The 25071-nt window shown below is 42.5% G+C and overlaps 1 protein-coding gene across 1 annotated transcript; it reads left to right on the forward strand.

The window, feature by feature from the left end:
- LOC119744548 lies at positions 1-2667 on the forward strand. Its single transcript, XM_038220521.1, has 2 exons — positions 1-1829; positions 2375-2667. The coding sequence occupies exons 1-2, from the start codon at positions 425-427 to the stop codon at positions 2560-2562; spliced, it is 1593 nt and encodes a 530-aa protein (XP_038076449.1). The 5' UTR covers positions 1-424; the 3' UTR covers positions 2563-2667.
- Positions 2668-25071: the final 22404 nt, after the last annotated feature.

Raw genomic sequence — 25071 nt, forward strand, 5'->3', positions numbered from 1 at the left:
CAAAGGTGTATTGCACTGCTGTATAATTAAGGAACTGAGTAAACAGTGGTGCCGGTTCTGCACGGCATATAGCCTACACAGTAGCCGGAAAGCTGGATCTGTGGACAGTGGCCATCGCACAGCGTGTTAAGAGCTGATCTGTTCGATGTTGTTGTATACCTTGCTGACAAAAATACTGGGACAAACTCTCAAGACAAAAACTGAAGAAACGGACAGTTTCTCTTACTCGTGATGAATGACATGAAGTCTACTGATCGTTTTTGCTTTTCACTTGGTCACCGTGGATTTTGCAGTGAATAATCCTGACTACAGAAAAGTAACTAGTGTGCGGACCAGTACATGTACATGCAGAGTCAAGTGTGAACGTTCTCAAGTCTAATCGGACACCGGTTTAGGAACAGTGCAGGAATACCCCCGCGACATTATGATCAGCAAAATTCTCCTTGTTCTGTTGATGGCCACGAGCTTCAACGTCACGATGCCTGCAAGTATCTTACCCGAGTCCTCTTCTGTCACCGTCCGTAGAGGTGACCGGTTGCAACTGTCGTGTAACATACGCATCTCGGCTTCGGAAACTATACTTGAGAGCTCATGGATTCGCGATGAGGATTCCCGGTTTCCATACGACACGGTAAATGTTTCCACCTGTCGGCCTGGAATCAAAAATGATGGCAGGGATGTCCCATGTGCTACAAGTAAGACATTGGACAATCGTGGAAGAGTGAAATACGTATATCAGACGAACGAAACAGCAACAACGACACTGATAATTGATGAAAGCACGTTAGAGGACAACACGACTTTTCGTTGTGTTGTTGACAGGCAACAAGGTGGCAAGCAGCAGTCCGAGCAGATATCTGTGACCGTTTACTACCTCCCCAACGCAACCACTCCCACCTGCACATCTTCTAACTTATCTGGCGTCTCGATAATACCGTCTAGTTTAACGTGTTCAGCTGGAGAATCTCAACCAAGTGTGTCTCTGGAGTGGACAGCTTTCAACGAAGACTCGAAGAGAGTTTCTTTGTCAAATTTCACAGAGATGATTCGGGATCGAGTGGAGAACACGTTGGATCTAACAATGCTTGAGATACCCTTTAACAAACTGGTATTTACCTGTTTTATGACGAGTCGGGCTTATCCTGAATTCATCAGTAATTGTTCCATTGGACCATTCTTCATTCCAACGACTGAAGCCACGACAGTATCTCGAACTCCCTCAACGGGGACAGATCACCCTGTCTCCCCGCTAAGCCCCATCACAGACATCACGTCAAGAGCATCCGGCACCCTTCCAACGGTTACAGATGAGCCCGTCTCCCGGCTAAGTCCAATCGCAGTCATCGCATCAACAGCAGGAGCTGGGGCCGCCTTATTCATCATCATCATCATCATTGTATGCGTGGTCTCATCAAGGAAAACCAAGAAACGGCGTGAAGTCGCCGTCAGGTTCCAAGCCTCCGCTTCAGGCCGGCAGCAAACTGATTTTGTCCGCCTAGCAACCACAACAGCCATCTACGAGAACCAAGGAAGTGTCTCTCTGCCCGTACACCAGAGAATGAATTACAACAGAGTACCACTAAAAGACGACACCCCAAGCGACCAGTCGGAATTACCAGCCGACGTGTATGCCTACGCGTCGGTGACAACGGCCCACCGACAGCCGACCTCACCGCCGCATTACTATGAGCTGGACCCGGACGCGCCAACAGAGAAGACAAGCGACGGCTACGCGTACGCCAGTGTCGAGAAGGTGGCAGGACAAGACGGACAGGACTGGACTGAGGACGCGGCATCGGACTCGAGTTGGGAAGACGATGATTCACATGGTGAGGACAAAATTAGTAGAAAGTTACCGGTGTTATTTAGACGATTGCTTTGTCCTTGTGCTTAAACATTTTCACATAATTGACCACATATGGATACGAATCGATCGCGTCAAATTTTGAGGGGAAGGATTTTTGTCCATCTTGTTCCTGCCAAAACAAAACAATTTCGATATAGAAAGCACCCGCTGATTGAATAAAATCTAGAGGTCAAGATGCGGTTGTCTTGCATTATTAATCAACGAATCTGCTCATGTTATAGAATAGACTAGACACCGAACAGACTTGGTGTCTCGGATGGTGTTCTAGTTTTATTTTAATTTTGTTTCAATTTGGCTGCCTTGTTTTTGTAATACAATACAGAAATTAGAAGGCGCCCGCTGAATGGTCAGAATCTAGAGGTCAAGAAGCAGTCTTGTTCTGCATAATAATCGCCGAATTTGTTCACATATCATAGACTGTTGCTGCGCAAATTCCAAAGACTAAAGCTCTATAATGCAGCTTCGAAAAGTATGATCTTAATTTGTTCCGACTTCATCATTTGCCAGATCAAGAACCGCGGAGACTCAAAGTCCACGACACCGGTGCTACTTACAGCGAAATAGAACAGACGAACGACGGAGGTGCGGGCGACAACGACAACAGTCACACAATATTCGTGGACAATATCTTATACGTCCCGTCTACCAATGACGTCATCCGTCAGTCAAAGTTCAAAGGGCAGCCGGTGGCTTGACCTATTTTTTAATGGTCATGTGGTACAGTTTTATTGCATCGGGAATGGACTTTTTTGTACGAGTATCGATGAAAACGGCTATGAATATTTCAATATCGCACCAAATGCCGGTGTCACGGTCTCACTTCTCCGGCGTGCTAGCTTCTCCAAAAGGGAAATTTCGCTTCAACACGCATGCACAAAATTGCGCAGTAATGTACATTTTCGTCAATGTATTAGTGTGCCGAGTTCTTCGAGGCTGTACTTGTGTATTTGTATGCATAGAATTTTCGTGGCGCGCACTATTAACTCCCAATATTAAAGACTTGAAATGCACATTTATTTTAAGCCGTGGTTGCAAAAATAAGGACAAAATGGACCACGAACGAGCAAGGAACACGGACCAAGGAGTTCGTTCTTAATTATTCCTCTATGAACACACACATGCATGACGCTGGGAACACAAATCAGAATGCTTGAAAGACCATGGAATGACTTGACCCACAGGAAGTGTTACATAACACATTCTTGGGTATCCCTCACTGTGTTATTAATGGACTTGGTAGACTTCAGAAAACAGCCCGAGGAAAAGTAAGCACAGCGGACACATGAGCATGAATCGTGCTCATGTAACGTGCAATCAACCCGGAGAAGCTAGCACGCCGGAGAAGTGAGACCGTGACACCGGTAACGTAGTCTACCTAACGTATAGTCTGCCGTGTTCAAAACGTTTCAGAGATACCAAAATGTAAAAGAGTTTCTCGTATGACTGCTGTTAAACAGCTATTTTACAAAGAAATTTGATACACTCTGTGAATTATTTTGTACATAGGCTTTAAATTATTGCTTATTTCTGATCGTATATTTTACGGATTTACATGATAGCATATACAAGTACACACAACCTGAAGCGTTTGTTTATGGTGTAATCGAGGACACACACGTGCAACATCATTGGTGAATCGAGGACAGGAACCAAATCGAGGACTACCTCAATTAGAAAACGTGTACAAAACCAATGAGAGCTGTTGCGAAAAAGTTACTGTACAAACAAAGGAAAAGGAAAGAGGAACAAGGGGAAATCCTCGATTTACACCATAAACAACGTGCATAGAAGGCCTACTTGCTGATAGTTAAGAAAATTATTGCGACCTTTTGTTTTCCTTTTTACCCTATGAGGTTAGAATGCTGCTGTGAATACAATGTATCTGTTTTATAGTGGCTTTTTTTTGTCATGCGCACTAAACCCAACAGGGTCTGAACCTCCACATTAAGGTGAATTCAATGCGCTATGCCAAATTGAGATCCGGATCAAAATAGGGCACACCAAATCCAATGAACACACATGTTGTCCAAATTGCCTCAAACGGTGAACATCATTTCAAATAATATGTAAATGTTGGAGATTGTTGAAACGTGAAATGTATAAATTATTTGTTTGTTTGGGTGGGATTAAGCATTAGACGTAACTGTTTCCAATGTGTGCAATGTTAAATACAGCCTCATTCTTCTGTCCATCTTTATCTTGCCGAGGCTTAATAATTACTCACATTCGACTTTCACTTTAATCGAATTTTTTTAGGAAATGTGCTATATTATGGAATTATAGAAAATGTAAGTGACTAGAAAATTTAGCGTGAACTGCACCATGTCCCGCCTTGAAAGAGTAGACAGACTGTTACAAAGTTTAAAAGAGCCGATATTTCCATACATTCCACACTGTTTCTGTTTCCCTTTCTTTTGCGTGTGTATCGTGATTCCTTTCAACCAAGCCTGTTGCCAAAAAAATATTGTATTCGTTTTTCGCTTTTCTCACCAAATTCAGTGTGTGTTCAGCACCGAATTGTACTAACCGGTTCAATACACACGATGAAAGCTCGTGTCAAAATCGGAGCGAGGGACACCCTATGTAGGGAATATTATTTTACACAATCACACGTTGACAATTTGTAAATACCACTACTGCATGATCGTGCTTCTTTACGCCAATTTGAGTAGCATGCCCGAGTATTAAGTTACTCTCGGTGATACTCAAAGTGTACAGTAATATTTTGGAATTTCGACTGAGTGAGAGTTCCAGTTGAAAATGAACCAGTTGGTGAGTGACATAAAAGAACGTGTAATGCTTTTCAATCACGCAAGAGTCTGCGTATGCCTCCATTACATCCGTCACCGACATTTTGTGATAAGTTGAACAAAGATGGCGATCGTCGCATTTCTATCTGCAGCACTGCTGGCCTCAACTGTTACCATGACTAAATCGTTAACGATCACACCTACAGCTAACACACTGACTGTCCGGAGAGGTGAACAGTTGCAGATGTCATGTGACATAGGCCTTCAATCTGGTGACAATTTACTTGATCCAGATGAGGTTCGATGGTACCGTGGGTCGGACACATCTCCCTATGGATTCCTTAACGTGCGATCTTGTGGCTTCGTCGGCCTTCCATGTAGGAACGTAAGCACAACGGATAACCGCGGAATTGTACATTATGCACACACTGGGAATAATATTGGAACGATGACTCTAACCATTGCTAGTAGTATGTTGGAAGACAACAGTGCATTTCGTTGTGCTTTTTTGAAGGGAGGCACTCAAAGGTCGGCATCGATGTCTGTGACTGTATATTACCTGCCGAACACAACTTACCCAACATGCCGGTTAACTGAGACCATACCATCTGCTTTACTTTGCTCATCTGCGAAAACCCAACCATTAGTTTGTCTGGAGTGGACAACCTCCATCAAGTCATCAAGGATATCACTCTCAAATGATACACACATCGTCGGGGATCAAGTTGAAAACACTCTGCCTCTTCATGCTCTGGATGATTATTACAGTAACTCAATATTCACTTGTTTTATGACCAGTGAAGCATATCCCGGCTTGAACAGAAGCTGCTCCATCGGACCTGTCACCATCTACACCACTCCAACACCCGAGGTCACGGTTCGGCCAACATCCCAAGCTGCCACAACAAGCACATCAACTACTGAAAACCAGGAGACGTCCGAACGCTCTTTCACAACACCCAAGGTCACAGTTATTCCAACATCCCAAACTGCCACAACAAGCACAACGACTACTGAAAGTCAGGAGACATCCGAACGCTCTCTCACAACACCCGAGGTCACGGTTACGCCAACATCCCAAACTGCCACAACAATCACAACAACTACTGAAAGCCAGGAGACGTCCGAACGCTCTCTCACAACACCCGAGGTCACGATTAGGCCAACATCCCAAACTGCCACAACAAGCACAACAACTACTGAAAGCCAGCAGACATCCGAACGCTCTCTCACAACACCCGAAGTCACGGTTACGCCAACATCCCAAACTGCCACAACAATCACAACAACTACTGAAAGCCATGAGACGTCCGAACGCACTCTCACAACACCTGAGCTCACATCCCAAGCTACAGCTGCAGGCACAACAACCATTACGTCTACCACCGCCGAATCGAGCACACAAGAGCAGGGTCAAACTGAAAACACAGCCTCTACAGGCCGTACCACTAACAACATCGACCCATTAGATCAAGATACGGCCTCTGCAGACCCGGTGGATGCTTCCACTCCCTTCACCGCATATGACACCACCTCTCAACCTCTCACTTCACCGTCTCAAGCACCTGTGAGCATGGCCACGTCGCTTACAATCACACCCAAAGCCACTCTCACAAGCAGTCCAACATCTCACGGTAGAGAAACTCCCATGCCCACTAGTTATACCACATCTCAACAGCGCTCATTTCAAAGTCGTGCCTCGGCCCCTTCAACTGACATACCAGCAACTAGTGAGCAAGGACAAAGCAGTCCAATCGATCAAACTACAACTCCCGGGATAACTCTTTTCAACTATATAATTATTATTACAATATCAGCGACTGGTTTCGTACTTATCATATTTCTGCTGATCATCATAGCTTACAAAAGTCAATCGCAGAGAAAGGTACAAATGAATTTTAACCGGATGCAGGCGCTTTTGAGAGACAGTGGTAGCCAGTCGAGAGTCATACATACCAGAACTGAGAGGTCTGACGCCAATGAGGACACCCAGCAGCAACCTGGTGGAATCCCATTACAAACTTTCGCTCACGATGGGCCTGGTGCCAGCACTTCCAACTCGTCCCTCAACTCAAGTCACATATATGAGACCTGCAACGTGGGAAACAACAGAGCCGTACCAACTCCTGTCCTGGACCAACGCACCGTGAGACCCCAACAACCTGTCACCAACGATGGCTTTAATCCGTACCTTGTGCCAGATCAGGAGAAGAACAGTGCTGACGATTGGCCTAGTTCCAGCGATAGCAACTCGTCCCTCAACTCAATCCACATATATGAGACCTCCATCTCGGGAAACAGCAGAGCCGTGCCCGCTCCCGATCCCCTCCTGGACCAACAAACCGTGAGACCCCAACAACCCGTCACTGACGATGGCTTTAATCTGTACTTCGTGCTAGAACAGGGGGAGAACAGTGCTGACGATTGGCCCAGCGCAAGCGATACCAACTCGACCCTCAACTCAACTTGCCACGAACATGATGAGACCTCCATCGTGGGAAACAGCAGAGCCGTGCCCGCTCCCCTCCTGGACCAACCCACCGTGGGACCCCAACAACCCGTCACCAACGATGGCTTTAATCCGTATTTCGTGCTAGATCAGGGGGAGAGCAGTGCTTACTATTGGCCCAGTGCCAGCGATACCGACTCGTCCTTCGATTCAAGCCGCGAATATGATGAGACCGCCATCGTGGGAAACAACAGAGCCGTGCCCGCTTCCCTCCTGGACCAACGTACCGTGAGACCCAGACAACCCGTCACTAACGATGGCTTTAATCCTAGTCCGTGGGACGAGAGGCCGAAAACACTTTAGATTTCGAGATACGCGATCCGGTTCGCCGAATTTTATAAAACTTTCCAGACATGTAGGTTGTGATGTACCATATCGAAAAAAACATTGTTCAAGAAACGCGATTGGTTATACAGAATGTGACAATCTATGAGCCATGTAACATAGGCGCAGCCAGCGGGGGTGGGGGGGGGGGGGGGTGGGGGGGTGGGGGTGGGGGGGGGTGTAAGGGGATATTTACCCCCCCCCCAATATTTTGTAAAGACTGCCTTTTTTCAACGGGCTGACCCCTCCCTCCCAATAATTTGTAAAGATTGCCCTTGTTGATTTTACGGAGGGCAAGTGTCCGGAGAAAAAAAGGTCTACATTTCACAACGGATGTGCAAGTGCCCTTTTCAAAAAATGTTAACCCCCCCCCCCCCAAAAAAAAATGACCGTGCATACCTGTATATATAATTTGCATAAAGGCATGCGGGCATTTACGAAAAAATTCAAACTGTAAGCTGCTTCTCCCAGTTGTCGACACCGGCGAGGAGGGACTGAGTTATTGACCGTAGAAAACTGTGGCCGATTGTGGGCTTTAAAACGTCCATTCTGAGCCTCGTTATTACTTGGGTCAATATTGGTCAAGTGACCCATTGGTTTGTTAAAAGTATGCAGGGGGGGGGGGAGAGGAAGGAAATGTTGACCGTCTGTGACCTTTTAAGCAACAGGAGGGTTAACCGAAGTAAATTTGTATATATTTATATAAAGTATAGATAAAAAAAAATTAAGCTGAGTAGACAAAATTTCAGAAGTTTCCTGGAAGGTCCAAGGAATTTAAGTAACAATCTGTAACATTCATCGTGGAGTAAATAGCCCTAGGGTAAAAGTTCGTAAAGTAATCACATCCAAACGTTCAAGACACCATTTCTTGCAGACATTGTTAATGATTTTAATCCGAAAATTTTAATTACTTTAATAGTCACATATGAGACAATCCCTAGCTCTTCTTTTTTTGCTGTCATCGGGCTCACGTTCGCGGTACTCTGATTAAGTCATTACTTACTGTCATCATTGTACATGTACGCAAAGTTATAAAAGGAAACACATATCGATGGAATTAAACAAAATTCAAAACAGTGTACCTATAGGTTAGACAGAAAACCCTACGACTTCACCTGTTGGCTTCAATAAACTGCTGCATCGTTCCATTCTTAAGCAAAATACCTTATTTTTGTTTTCGTTTGGAATGAATTACTCTATTTTGGCTTAGAGGAAAGCGTACAGCACGTAAAATGTCTGGACGTTTTGGTGTGAATTTATTTTCCCAATTTTGTGTGATTTGCATACCGGTGCTTTTGGAAAGAAGAGAGAAAGAGCAGGGGTTAAGATGGACAAGAACAAAATTCTCGCTGACACGAAACTAATAACAAAACCTCGGTTAAATACTTCTTCTTTTTATTCTTTCCATGTTTAGAATATGTACAATTAGTGCTGGGCTAATGCTTTATCTTTGGTTAATCGTGATTTGATTGATTCTTGGTGAACCGTGGAAATTCGTAGCTCCAACAAACGAGTTTGCAAAACATTAGTCTTCACAGCCCTGATGTCGACTATTACCGATTGCAACTATACATGCATTCATCTGCGAAAATTGCTATCGTTCGCAACAAAACCGTAGAAACGGAAAACCCCTTGTACTTGAAATAAATGAAACTATTCGTACGTAAATTCATTTTCGAGGTTTACTATTTACATGTATCTACTTTCCTGATTTATCGGGGTCTTCAAGCCGGCAAAAATCCAGCACTTTTCATCGCACCCTGGACAGAGATGAAACGAGTGACAGAAAAGAGGCAACGTGGTTTGGGTTTTTTTCAATAGTATTCCGGTTCTTTCTGTTTTCAGGTTAGGTTTCCTTGCCTCTTGCGAAATACAGCTTGTTTTCGATAACTCAACATACTCTTTGTGTGCTCTTTGTACCAAATAGTACCGATTCAGTGAACTTGAAAGCGTGTGTCAAATATGGAATGGGGAAACCCTACATAGTTTACGGGTATAAACGTGTATAAAATATTACACATAAACAGTGTACGCAAACTGCACTAAATCACTGTACTGCTGCCTACCATAAGATTGACAATAACTCGTTGGATAGTGCAGAAATGACTTAGGCCTATTTTGTTCCAACTCCAATTGTAAAGCGATATTTAGAAAGATAACGACTGATGGAAAACTTCAGTCAAAACTGAACTGTTGGACGACTGGAATTACCATAGTGTGTGTTACGCAATTCATCAAGTAGACTGAGTGTATCGTACCAGTCAGGACAGCATCACTGACACTTTTACATTACATGTATATAGTTACACAAAGATGGCACTCATAGCATTTCTCTCTACAGCACTGCTGGCCTCGAGGTTTATCATGACTACGTCGTTTACGATCTCACCTACAGCTGATGCAGTGACCGTACGGAGAGGTGAACAGTTGAAGTTGTCATGTGACATCAGTCTTAACTCTGGTGAAGATATAGTTAATCTGGATAGGGTTATATGGTATTGCGGGTCAAACCCATCTCCCTATGGATCCCTTGCAGTGTTTTCTTGTGGCTTTGCCGGCTTGCCATGTAGCACTGCAAACACAACGGATAATCGTGGAATTGTACAGTATGAAGAAACCGGGCAGAACATCGGAAGAATGACTTTAACCATTGCCAGTAGTGTGCTGGAAGACAGCGGGATCTTTAAGTGTTCATTTGTGGTCAATGGGAATTTCGGAAATCCTGCACCAATATATGTTACTGTTTATTATCTTCCAAACACGACCTACCCATCATGCACGACATCTTACGTTTCTGAGACCATACCGTCCAGGCGCGGATCCAGACGGGGGCACACCCGGCCCGTGCCCCCCCTTTTCGCAACTGGTTTTTTTTTTTTTTACGAGTCGTCTTAGGGCTGGCGGGCATTAAATACATTCCTTTGAGAACATGGCTGTCTTTTTCGTTTTTAAGGAGTCATTATGGCGGGCGGACGGAAGGTCATCAAATCAATCGCTTTGGACATAACTATCATACATAATTCTAAACAAAAATAAACAATGTATAAGTTTTGAAGGTAGCCTGTCAATCATTGTCTCAAAATTTATTTCAAAGCAAGAATATATTTTATAAGACACTTTTATTTCCCGGCTGGAATTGGGGGCACATTTAATACAGCACTTGCATTTAATGCTTCATGTCAAAATATATTCCAAAATATATTCTAGAGTAGAACATGTACCGGTACACGAAATAAAATCGTCATCCCCTTTTTTATTTTCCCGACCTCAGTGATAGATTTACGTCTGGTTCTCTAAATATTTTTTTAAAAGCAAAATGATTAAAAAAAACCTAGCCCGTTAAAGTTTGCACTCTAAGTTAATTCTTTTGTAGATTCCAGGGGAAATTTAATACGAATTATGCTCGGTTTTTCTTATTTTTAAATGAATATATCAGGATTAACAACATCCCTCAAATAAAAGCGTCAAAATATATTCCAAAATATATTCTAGAATGAAACATTTTCACAAAATAATGTAGGCCATGCGTTTAATTTTTTAAATACACGAAGAATTAATCGTCATCCCTTTTATATTGTCCCGGCCTCAGATAGAGACAGACATCAAATAAATAGGGGTTATTTTAATACGATTTAGTATGTCTTGTTCTCTCGATTTATTTTTAAAGTAAAACGATTTCAAACACCCTAGCCCATTAAGTTCTGAACTCTCAGTTAATTCTTTTGTAGATTCCAGGGGAAATTTTAATACGAATTATGCTTAGTTTTTCCTAATTTTAAAAGGAATACGAATAAGATCATCAACAGCCCTTTGACTTCAAACTTAATTTCAAAAAGTATTCCGAAATAATTATATTCTAGAGTAACATTTACAAGAATAATGTAGGCCATGCAGTTTTATTTTTTAAATAAGCGAAGAATAAAATCGTACTACGAAAAAAAGACATCGGGAGCCCTACATTTAATGAATTATCTGGACTTGGAATATCATCCCCCAATCGTTTATCTATGTGCATGTACACAACACGGAGGTGAAATTTCACGTTCAATTCAGTTTCCCACATTTTTCGCATAAAGTTTTCCCCTGTCTCTGAGAAAAAAATGCCCAAATAAAATGTCAGCTCCGACAAGCCTTTCCAGAGAATGATTGATAGCCGCATTGTTCAAATTGATACAATGCCACTCTTGTTCGTTACAAAGCATATACATTTGGGCTCAGCTGTAGGCCACCGAACTTTAAGGCCTTTGAGAACTTGCCGTCAGTAATTGGAAGATTCTTAGATGATAAACAGTGATGATAGTATCTCAGCCAATGAAATGAGCCGGTTCCCGGCAAATAAATCTGCCATTGGTTGCTTTCATCACGGACCGTCTGCTTTCATGAATATGACTTCCTTCCACGCGCAACTGGAGTGATTAGCTATCTGAGCCACAGGTGCATGGATGCATGCCCGTCACATTCCAACTTGGTTGCTTGGAAATACTGTTGCTAGGAGGCTCCCCTGTGACGCCTGGGACTGCCGGTTGCGTAGCCAGAAATCTTTTATGTGACTATTTTGAAACCTTGTATGTGAAAGCTGCAGCTCAGGAATGCTGCCGCTTTCGGGAAATTTGTGCTGGCAAAGTTTTTTTATATTTTGGAAATTGGAATTTGGATGCAGTTTGCATTTCCGTTAAATAAAAGCTGTTTTTTTCTTTGTTTTCTTTTTAAGAAAATCGGAGCCCCCCCCCCCTAAAAAAAATACAAATAAACGATATTCCTCAGGCCTTGACATTTCTTGAAGTGATTCGACAACACTTGCAGAATGCAGACGATTCATTTCGTCTTAAATTATGTAGCCTGCAGACTTCAAAAGAACATGGAAAAAATGGTGGTTAAAGTGTATGCAAGTGTATATACAAATTAAGTATATATGACCGCAGTTTATACCACACATTATACTGGGACTCAAAAGTGAAGCCAATCACATCCGCGCGAGCTCGATTTACACCATAAACAAACCCACACACACACACACACAGACTTGTTTCACATGACTAGTGTGGACTTTCCATTGCTTTCGTGTAGTTAAGAAAAACCAGTGAAAAAACTCATTTTTCTCAAACTGTGAAAACTCTTTCAACCCAATTTTTTTTCTGTGATTCCCTTTAGTGTTTCTCTTCATTCTGCTACAGATAAACCTAACCCAAAAATGCCTCTAAACCTGTTTTCCAGAAATGGGGAAACACTGTGTGGACGTGGGCAAGTCCACACAACGTCGGTGCTACCTACATTATGTGGACGTCTTTTGTTCGGAAGTCCACACTGCGTATGTAAGACAAGCTCACACACACAAACGGGATGATAATGGAGAAAATAGGAATTGAACTAAAATCACCAATTACATTACATGGTAAAAGAAAGAAAATACCAGGAGAGGGGCAAAACGAAAAGGATATTATTAATGATGATGGAAGCAAAAAAAAAAACCAAAAAAAATGAAACGACAATAACATCAACCAAAATGGGGTGGGGTGGGGGTAGGGTACTGCTTGGGGCCAAGGGCGGATCCGGGGGGGGGGGGGGGGGGGGGGGGGCAAAGGGGGCCATGCCCCCCCCCCAAAAAAAAAAAACACGAAAGCATTTTTTTTTTTTTTTAATATGACATCGCAAAAAAGGCAGGCAATGAGTACACCACCATCTTTTCCTCAAAAAAACATTGGTTAAAGTGGTCAGAAATTGCCTCAGATCGCACCACAGAGCATCTACAATCCAAAAATGTTTCGGGGCCCTTAAGCGGGCCCCGAACCCCGCGCCGTAATTTTTTTGACCCACTTTTTTGGAGGACCAAATTTGTTTTTGGCCCCCCCCCCCAAAAAAAAATGTGTTCTGGATCCGCCCTTGCTTGGGGCAGGTTGTCCCCTAATGAATTTCAATTTATTTTATTTTCTTTGTTTGCAAGGCAAATTTCTGGGTAGAAATGTATGTTTTAATAGTAAACATGACTTTTTTTGGCTCGCTCGCTCCGCTCGCTCGCAAAATAACACATTTCATTTTTTTTTCACCCGGGGGCTGTCATCAGCACCTTCTAATTTTGGGGTTCATTTTCAACTAACATCAACAGTGACTTTAAATTCTATATTTGATAGGAAAAAAGGATTATTAAAATTTAAAAATAAACATTGTGAATTTTGCTCTTAATGGCTTAAAATACTCATGATGTAGGAGAGAACATCTAAAATCGTAGAGCTTCCAGTGCCCTCAACCCTGCCTGCAAGGGATTTCGCGCTTCAGTCTCGTTATGTGTGCAACGCGCACACAGTTTTTGTGCCCCCCCCTTTTTGAAAATCCTGGATCCGCCCCTGATACCGTCTGCTGTACTTTGCTCATCTGAGATAACTCAACCAGTGGTTTCTCTGAAGTGGACAACCTCAGTTAATTCATCAATGATATCACTTCCTAACAATACAGCCATCGTTGGAAATCAAGTTCAAAACACCCTGCATCTCCATGCACTAGATGCATCCTACAGTAACTCAATATTCACCTGTTACATGACGAGTGAGGCCTATCCTGGCTTTAACAGAAGCTGCTCCGTCGGACCAGTCACCATCTTCCCCATTCCAACAACCGAGACCACGGTTAGGCCAACATCCCAAACTGCCACAACAAGCACAACGACTACTGAAAGTCATGAGACGTCCAAACGCACTCTCACAATTAGCCCGACGTCCCAAGGTACGGAAACCTCCAAGCCCACTCTGTATACCATTCTTGAGCAGAGCTCATTGGAAAGCCGTGACTCGGCCCACTCAACTGCCATACAAGCCACTGGTGACCAAGGAGAAAGCAGCCCTATTGATATTGATCACACTATAACTTCTAGGATTACCCAAACTTTTGTTCCCAGTGAATCCAGTCCCACTGCTTCAAGCAATACAGCTATCATTGCAATTTCATCAGTTAGTTTCGTGACAACCACAATTCTACTGATCATCATAGCGTACCAAGTCGCATCGAAGAGGAAGTTGCAAAAGAATTTGAGGAAGAACCAGCCATATTTGCAAGAAAATAATCACCAGCAACCTGGTGGAATCTCATTGGAAACTGTCGCTCACGATGGGCCTGGTGCCAGCGATACCAACTCGTCTCTCGACTCAAGCCACGAATATGAGATCTCCATCGTGGGACATAGCAGAGCCGTTGCCAGTACTGTCCTGGACCAACGCACCGTGAGACCCCAACAACCCGTCACCAACGATGGCTATACTCCGTACATTGAACCAGATCAAGGGGAGAACAGTGCTGACGGTGGGCCTGATGCCAACAATACCAACTCGCCCCTTGACCCCAATCGCCAATATGAGACCTCAATCGTGGGAAACAGCAGAGCCGTACCCGCTCCCCTCCTGGACCAACGCACCATGAGACCCCAACAACCCAGCACCACCGATGGCTATACGCCGTACATCGTACCAGATCAGGGGGAGAACAGTGCCAATAACACTGCTGCTGACACCGGCTATATGCCACTGGCCATTTACGAACAAATTTGAAGACGTTTCAGTTCATGACTTTAAATCAAGTTTAAGCAACTCTTAGTCCTCGACAACAGAAATGTCATAGTTATAGCGTCTGGAATATTGTTGTTAGATGTAGCATGCACGTCTCTTAATAAAATAGATATTGATTAAATTGAAGATGTTTCTTTTCATCAAGTTCAAGGCATCTCTGAGTATCGGTACATACTATCAAGAAACATCACTGCATGGTTCTTAGAATGTGGACGTTTATGGGGAAGGAAGCAAACATTGCTTTAAAAAAGTCGTAATTATTTGTATAAACTTGTATATAGGCATTGAAGACAAAGTCGACACCGTCGAGTAAAGGGGATCCAGAATATTTCGGGGGGGGGGGTGGTTCATAAGAGTCTCAAATATTTGTCGTTTTTTTTCTCCAAAACAGAGAAAGGTGGTTAAATTATGGTTTCGTGGCTATTTGTCATATTCAAACTAAAAGGCATATGTAACTGAGTAATTGCTTGCGAGGGAGATACGCAACGTTTAAAATTATTTCCTGAGAATTTAAAACAAAAAGGTGTATTGACTACCCCGATTAAACGAAAACCTTTTTTTTAGGGGTTGGGGGTTAGGCATGGCCGGCGTTGCCTCAACCCCCCCCCCCCCGCACCCCCATCGAGGGACCGAGATTGACGTGGAAAATGTGGTTCAATGTGGCTTTTGTTAAATCGAAATAGATTTGTACTTAACTATGTATCAAATATACACAACTTAAGCCGAGTAGAAGAATTTGCAATTTTTGTTGTGAATCACCAAATAAACATGCACAAGAAAGGAAAAACCCGTTATTTAGCCTATTATTGACACAGTTTCCACACATTTCTGTACGGTGATTTGTGAGGGTCTTTAAAGCTGCAACTGTCAAACTTTCAGCCCGACCTACACCTTTTATCTAACCCAGACAGAGATGGCACAACTTGTGAAAGTAAAAGAAAAAAAGGCAACGTTTGCATTTATAGAATACCGTTCAAGTTCATTCTTTTTCGGGTTTTTTTCCCTTTAAACCAAGCCTATACCGGTATATTGCGAACTACTTTATTTTTGATAACTCAAAATACTCTGTGTGCGCTTTGTATAGAAATGGTGACCGGTTCAATGAACACGAAAGCGCATGTCAAAAATAGAATGAGGAAACTGTACACTGCAAGCAAGTATATACATGTAGAAATTATTATACACAATCACAATACATTATCAATCTACACAAAATCAGAGCATTGCTGTCTGGCGTGAATTTGTCTATATCATGTTATAAAGCACAGGAATGGCCGCATATTGTAACTCAAAGTGTTAGGCGATATTTAGAAAGACTACGGCTGATTTAGAACTTCATTAGGAACTTAACTGTTGTGATACTATTCTATAAAACGTGTTTGCAACGCTATTCAGGGTGTACCGTACCACCAGGAGGCTTTTGGATACCACACTGACACGTTTGGATTATTCGAACAAATTACAGATGGCGATCGTCGCATTTCTCTCCGCATTGCTTGTTTCAACGGTTACTTTGACTTCGTCGATAACAATAACCCCTACCATGGATGTGGTGACCGTACGGAGAGGTCAGCGGTTGCAGCTGTCATGTGTCCTGCACCCTGAAATCGGTGAAACTATTTCTGAGGTGCGATGGCATCAAGGTTCAAACCTGTCCCCATACGGGACCATTCAAACGTTAATTTGCGCTGCTTTCAGCCAGTGCGACACAGCTTACACAACGGATAATCGCGGGACTGTGAATTATTTTAATAATGGTGACAACAGCGGAACAACGACGTTGACAATTGAAAATAGCATGTTGGAAGATAACACAACGTTTCGCTGTGGGTTTTTGAAGGAAAACACCGGATCTGGATCCGCCGTACCAATATCTGTGATTGTTTATTATCTTCCAAACACAATATACCCAACATGTACGAATTCGTCTTACCCATCTGGGACTACAGCATCTGTATTACTTTGCTCGTCTGAGATAACTCAAACTGTAGTTTCTCTGGAGTGGACAACTTCGGTCAATTCTTCCAGGATATCACTCTCAAGTGATACAAACATAATCGGGGATCGAGTTGAAAACACTCTGCATCTCCATGCATTGGATGCTTCTTACAATAACTCAATATTCACCTGTTACATGACGAGTGGGGCATATCCTGACTTTAACAGAAGCTGCTCAATTGGACCAGTCACCATCTTCCCCGCTCCAACACCTGAGGTCACGGTTAAGCCAACATCCCAAGCTGCCATAACAAGCACACAACCTACTGCAAGGCAGGAGACGTCTGAACGCACCGTTCAATACACGAGAACCATTACACCCACCACCACGTCTGACTCCAATCTTCCCAGCAATGCAGTTATCATTACAATCTCATCAATTAGTGTCATTACTATCATAATTCTCCTGATCTTCATATCTTACCTAGTCGCATCGAAGAGGAAGTTACAGAAGTATTTCAGGAAAAACCAGCAGTCTTTGCAGGAGGACACCCAGCAGCAACCTGGTGGAATTTCATTAGAAACGATCGCTTACGATGGGGCTGGTACCAGCGATACCAACTCGTCCATCGACCCAAGCCAGGAATATGAGACCTCCATCGTGGGAAACAGCAGAGCCGTTCCCGCTACTGCCCTGGATCAAAGCACCGTGAGACCCAAACAACCCGTCACCACCGATGGCTATACTCCGTACATTGTACCAGATCCGGGGGAGAACAGTGCCAATAACGCTGCTGCTGACACCGGCTACATGCCACTGGCTTTTTACGAACAAATTTGAAGACGTTTCAGTTCATGACTTTAAATCAAGTTTAAGCAACTCGTAGTCCTCGATAACACTTAGAAATGCCATGTTTATAGCGTGTGGAAAATTGTTGGTAGATGTAATATGCACGTCTCTTAATAAATTAGATATTTATTAATTTAAAGACGTTTCTCTTCAACAAGTTCAAGGCAACTCTGAGTAGCGATACTCGATTCTGTCAAGAAACATCACTGGTTATTAGAATGTGGACGTCTATGGGGAAGGAAGCAAACATTGCTAAAATGTCTTCATTATTTGTATATACTTGTAAATAGGCGTTGAGGACAAAGTCGACATCGTCGAGTGAAGGGGGATCCAGAATTTTTCGGGGGTTGGTTGGTTCGTAAGAGGCCCAAAATTAATATTTGGCGGGGTTTTTTTCAGGAGAAAGGTGATTATGTATATGGTATCGTGGCTATTTACACAGTCATATTCAAACTAAAAGACTTATGTAGCTGAGTAATTGCTTGCGAGGGACATACGCAACGTTCAAAATTATTTCCTGAAAATCTCTAACAAAAAGGTGTATTCAGTACCCCGATTAAACGAAAAACGTGTTTTGGGTGTTTTTTTTAAGGGGGTGTGGGTTGGGCATGGCCCGCGTTGCCTCAACCACGCCCCCGCCCCCTTCGAGGGACTGAGATTGACGTGGAAAATGTCACTTTTGTTAAATCGAAATAAATGTGCACTTAATTATGTGTCAAATATGCGAAACTTAAGCCGAGCAGAAGAATCTGCAACAACGTTCATAAAGTAACAGCACCGAAAGGTAGAAATATTTTATTTTAGATCATACAAATCACAAACGTTATGGCTTACATAATTTATAAGAATCAACTGGCAATCACGCCCTTCCCCAAAAAAAATCAAAACTCAATTTTGCAACCTCCAGGCCATCGATTTTGCAGACTCATTTGCCATCACCCTGAAAAGCTGGCTCTTGAGGATAAAGTCAACCTCTTCGACAACACTTTCAAGTTTACCCTTAATCGCCATAACAGCTTTGCCTAAATGCCCCGTGGTTAAACGAATCTCTGCAAGCATTAAAACGCAAGAAGCGCTCGAAAGAGAGGAAATTCATAACGTAAAATTAAGTGTGGACTATCAGGCAATTGCATTTGTTCGTGATCTAGGAGTGATCTGTGATAGTCACTATACGCCGTCTGTCGTATAGCTTCCTTTGCAATAAGGAAAATTGGTAAAAATGTATCACTATCTCTACAAGCGCACCACCACAATATTAGTTCATGCTTTTGTCACCCTCTCCTTGACAACTGCAACTGTCTACTTACTGGCTTCCCCGACAACTATGTAAATAAACTTCAGTGGATCCAAAACTCTGCTGCCCGCCTGGTCTCTGTCTCCACGAAATGTAAACACGTCACACCAATCCTCAAAGACCTTCATTGGTTGCCCATTAAGTTGCGAATCAAATACGAAATTCCCCTGCTCGTCTTCAAGCATGTCTCCCAGTTTTCACATACAAACCAAATGTGTCCTATACCTACTGTCAACATTGTCCGCTTTGCCTTCACAAACAATGTTCTAGATTTACTGGTGACCTCTTTATACACTTGTTTGCCAGTTTGGTTTTTGTTATGAATCACCAAATTATATGTTTTATAATTATTAGTGAGACCTTTTTTTTTCAAATTTCCGTACGGTGTTTTGTCAGGGTTTTAAAAGCTGCAACTGTCAGACTTTTAGCCTGACCTACACCTTTTCTCTCATCCAGACAGATGGCACAACTTGTGAAAGTAAAAACAGGCAACGTTTGCATTTATTTAATACCGTTCCGGTTCATTTTTTCGGGTTATGTTTCCTTTAAACCCAGCCTCTTGCGAAATACAATTATATTTTTGATAACCATAATGTTTGCGTCAGGGTTGTGGTAACCGGTTCAATGAACACGAAAGCTTAGGTCAAAATTGGAATGAGGAAACTGTACGCTGTAAGCATAGGCCTATACCTGTACGTGTAGAAAATATTACACAAAATCACTAATGCAGAATACCTGCCCAAAATCAGTGCATGATATTGCTGTCTAACGTAAATTTGCATATATCCTGTTATAAAGCACAGGACTGGCTGCATATTGTAACTCATATTTATAAATATAAGGACTGATTGAGAACTTCATTTGGAACTGAACTGCTGTGCTACTATTCTATAAAACGTGTTTGCAACCGTACAGCCAGGACACTTTGGGATTACCTCGCTGACACGTTTGGATTACTCGAACAAATTAAAGATGGCGATCGTCGCATTTCTCTCCGCAGCATTGCTTGTTTCAACTTTTACTTTGACTACGTCGATAACAATAACCCCTACCATGGATGTGGTGACCGTACGGAGAGGTGAGCGGTTGCAGCTGTCATGTGACGTGCGTTCTGAAATGGGTGAAACTATTTTTAATTTAACACAGGTGCGATGGTTTCAAGGGTCAAACCCATCCCCATACGGGACCATTTACACGTTAAACTGCATTACGTCGAGCCAATGCGATACAAATACAACGGATAATCGCGGGATTGTACATTTTGTTATTGGTAACAACGGCGGAACAATGACTTTGACAATTGAAAATAGCACGTTGCAGGATAACACAACGTTTCGCTGCGGGTTTTGGAAGGAAAAAACCGGATCCTCCGTACCAGTATCTGTTATTGTTTATTATCTTCCAAACACAACATACCCAACATGTACGAATTCGTCTTACCCATCTGGGACTACAGCATCTGTATTACTTTGCTCGTCTGAGATAACCCAACCGGTAGTTTCTCTGGAGTGGACGACTTCGGTCAATTCATCCAGGATATCACTCTCAAGTGATACAAACATCGTCGAGGATCAAGTTGAAAACGCTCTGCATCTCCATGCAGTGGATGCCTCTTACGATCATTCAATATTCACCTGTTATATGACGAGTGAAGCCTATCCTGGCTTCAACCGAAGCTGCTCAATTGGACCAGTCACTATCTTCCCCATTCCAACACCCGAGGTCACGGTAAGGCCTACATCGCAAGCTGCCATAACAAGCACACAAACCACTGAAAGCCAGGGCACATCGTCTCAAGAAAGTACTACTCCCCCGGTCACTTTAACACTTAATATCATCATAATTGCTGCAGCAGCAGCCGCCGTGGTTGCCATAATCCTGATTCTCCTGATCATCATAGCGTGTCTCATTGCATCAAGACGAAGAGCCAGGAAGAACAGAAGAGAAGACGATTCGAGTTTTATCAATGAAAATCAAGAGGTCGCTGACAATCAACCCATCGACCACGTAGAGAACAGGTACGAAAACTTCCCGCTAGTTCACGTCGGACCCACCGGGCCACCAGCTCCGCCTGCCTGCAACTTTGCTCCAGTTCCGCCTACCTGCAAGCTTGCTCCGTCAACTGCAGGTGTATCTCCTCCCGAGTACGCTGAGGTTACACCTCGAAACCAACGAAAACCGCCGCCGCCTGCGTACGCCGTGCTCAATCCGGAGAGTGACAAACCATCACCGGAGATTGCACACGATGGGTACGCAGACCCCTTCTCAAACCAAGCTGGGAACGAAGGTGCATCATCTTCAGTTGACGAGGATGAAAAAGCGGAACATGATGGGCAAGGTATTAAGAAAAAACAAATTTTAATTCGTTGCTTGTAAAATGTCCTTGTTTATTTTTTTTATAGAAGAACAGGGAAGTTCTCGACCAATTTCTGGATCTCGTTTACATTATATCAAACATGGCAAAAAGAGGATGTTGAAGATTTAATGAACCCTATAATTCGATGTGCTTTGAATTAACATTTTACTAATGTTAATCTGTCACTGGTAAGCCAAACTATATATGATGTTTCGGAGAATCGTGCCTTTCATTTGAATACGATCTTATTCTTTTATTTTTTAAAGAAAACCTGCTATCTTTTTACATGTCAACAAGATCGGTAGAACTTCGGTGCTTGTTGGTTGGCTGAAAAGTGACCACAATTAAGTCACAATTTTTCTCAGTCATTTGTATCGCACTCTGAATACGATCGGATTTGCTGCAGGTGTATGTCCTCCCGAGTACTCTGAGACTACGCCTCGCAGCCAACGAAAACTGCCGCCGCCTGAGTACGCCGCGCTCAACCCGGAGAGTGACGAACCATCGCCGGATATAGCACCTGATGGGTACGCGCACCCCTTTACAAAAGGGGCTGAGAATGAAGGTGCAGCATCGTCAGGTGACAAAGATGAAGGAGCGGAACATGATGGCAAAGGTATTAAGACAAACCCATTTTTAATGAGTTGTTTATTAAACTCCCATTTTTTGATTTCGTTTATAAAAACAAAAATGGCAGAAGGAAATATTCAGAGATTGTTAACTCTTGAGAAGCCCATAATGCGTGCTTTGATTCAACATTTTCTCATAATCTGTCACTGCTAAGCAAAACTTTGTGGGGATTTGTAACTTCAATTTCAAAATAATTAAAGACTCATTTTTTTGTATTTTCTTTAAGGAAACTCATACATTTTCACATCTAAACTATCATGTTTAATTCCGCTACTAGTTTGTTGGTTAACCTCAGTGACGTCAACCAATTTCATTATCTTTTCAGCTAGTTTTACCGCTCTAAGAATACGATCGAATTTGCTTAAATCACAGATGAAGAGACCCCGGATGTTGGAGGTCAGGGCGTCGCCGTCATGTACGACGAACCTAATCGCGGTCGGGTCAACCAGCCTCAATCAATCGGGTCATCATCAAGAGACAACGATGCAAAATTTGATGAAGGTGGGAGAGTCTGTCATGAATAATGATAAGTCATAGGAAATATTCACAGGGTTACTGTGAAAAAAGCCTCATTTTCCTGATTTGCTATTAAAGGAGGTGTATGCAACATGTTTATTCTTCAGGTCTCGTTTACCATTTACTCACCCTATACTCGTACAGGTAAAAATCTTCAAAGCATCGCAGCTCCGTACCCAGATGTTGGCTATGCTGAAGTTGGACCAGCCTTCGTACCAGACTTGCCCAATTTGGAATGGATGGATGTCGACAGAGATAAGGAAGAAAAGCCCAGAGATGAATACAAGGGAAACGATCGAAAGGATGTGGACAATATTCCTTGCTTGGTTTCACCAGATGACAGCTTGAACAACGAAAAGAATTTCGGCGACATCGATTCCACCCCAAAGAAGAAGAAGAAGGTCAAAGGCAAACCACGACTTGATCCATTTTAAGAACAGAACGACTGTGGTTTTTTGCTTTAATGTTATCCGGAGCGGAGGAGGACAAAATGGTTGATCAGCATGAAATTTTGTTATTGCCTAACGTTTACCGGGTGTAATATGTTACTAAATACAAATGATGTAGGGTGTCCATGGTTAAATCAACAACGTAGATAATTGTGAGTAAAAGTGGTTTTTATTATTTCAAAACAGATTTTGTACATAGGGCCTAGGTATAATAAATAAAACATATATAAGCAGAGTAAAAAATCCTGGAATTGTACCGTACCAGGAATGTAAACTAAAATAATCATCTGCAAGAGATACCGTTGACTATATACATGTATGATCTTATACTTTCGCAAAGTTAGCATGACATCAAAATTTAATGATATAATACACAATTTCTTAGTTGAAAAGTCGAAACGTTAATGACTTCGTTACACAGGAAACAATCGGCAATAAGTTGAACGTAGAGTATTGCAAGCCCTTCATTTAGTTCTCCATTTCTTAAATTTCTTTTCACCAATGGGCTTATTTTGCAGCGATATTCAGCAGAAGTAAAAAATAATAGTTATCTGTGTCAGAACGTCAAACTTGATCTTTGAAGGGTTGATATACGTTAGTACAAACTCTGTTAATACAAAATTCTGGTTATAACAAACATAAGGCCTTGGTCCCGACTGTGCATTTATGTGCACAATGAATGGGACTGATGTTCGTCTTAATACAAAATTCTGATATAACAAACAATTTGGCTAGGTCCGAACAAGTTTGTATTAACGAGACTCGACTGTATATTGTCGCTTTACATCTTCTGAACTGAAGCAGTAGTTATTATGTTATTATGTACAAATAAGTCTTTTGTCTTTGTCATTGTGTTTATAAACTGAAACTCAGATTGAATTAAATGTTCTGAAATTACTCAAACAAACTCTTCATTGGTCGTTAAAGAACCTATAGGTAGACAACCCAGCGATATCACCAGTTGGCTTCAATTTAACTTCCGTATCCATTCTCAAAGTAGCTTTGAGGTAAACTCTCATATTTTAAGGTACACTTCCATATTTTGGCGGGGACTTGTACGTTACCACCAGGACAGCCAACATTCACAATGCATTGTGGGTAATTTGAACAAAGATGGCGATTGCCGCATTTCTCGCTACCTCTAAGGAGAGGTGAACCGTTGCAGATGTCATGTGTCATACAACGTAAATCTGTTGAAACTTTACAAGACGGTCGATGGCACCGCGGGTCCAACACAATTACCCCTTAGGCCAAAAAAAAAAGTCTCCGGTTTCTGGTATGCGCGCGCGTCGCCGTAGCCATGCGCGTCGGCAAAATGAAAAAGTTTTTTTTTTCAATGAAAGATGATGTCTCAAAACCGCCAAACTCACTGGTTTAACTGGAGTCCTGCTGCTGCACAATTTTAACGTGTTTTAAGATGGGGTTATGATCGAGAATAAGCTTTATGTGGCCTCTCTGGTCTCCCATAATATTTGCACTAAGTTTAGTCGGGCACCATTTGCAGTCATCAGCCGACATTTGAAGCAAAAACCCTTATGGATCCATTGATGTGTCATTTTGTGGCTTTGTCGGCTTTCCATGTAGCACCGTAAACACGCGACGGATAATCGTGCACCGCATGAATTTCCGACCCGACCCGACTTAAAATGATGGAACAACCGAACCGACCCGACCAGAAGTCTTCGGGCTGGTTTTGGTTTCGGATCAGGTTTGCAAAACATTAGTCTACACGTACAGCCGGCCCTGATGCTGACTATGGCCGATTACAGCTACATGTTCAGTCGTATGCAAAACAAATGTGCTATCTTTCGCAACAGAACCTTAGGAACGAAAACCCTTATACTTGAAATAAACTTATTCTAGCGTGACTTTATTTTCGAGGTTTACTGCACGCTTTCCTACTTTCCGGATTTATCAGGGACAGCAAAAAGCCAGTACTTTTCATCGCAACCTGGACAGAGACGGACAAGGTGAAAGAAACGAGGCAAAATTTGGAATTTTTTTTTCAATAATAACTTCAAGTTAATTCTTTTTC

Source organism: Patiria miniata, unplaced genomic scaffold (genome assembly GCF_015706575.1).
Source record: "Patiria miniata isolate m_02_andy unplaced genomic scaffold, ASM1570657v1 HiC_scaffold_7, whole genome shotgun sequence".
NCBI classification, from domain to species: domain Eukaryota; kingdom Metazoa; phylum Echinodermata; class Asteroidea; order Valvatida; family Asterinidae; genus Patiria; species Patiria miniata.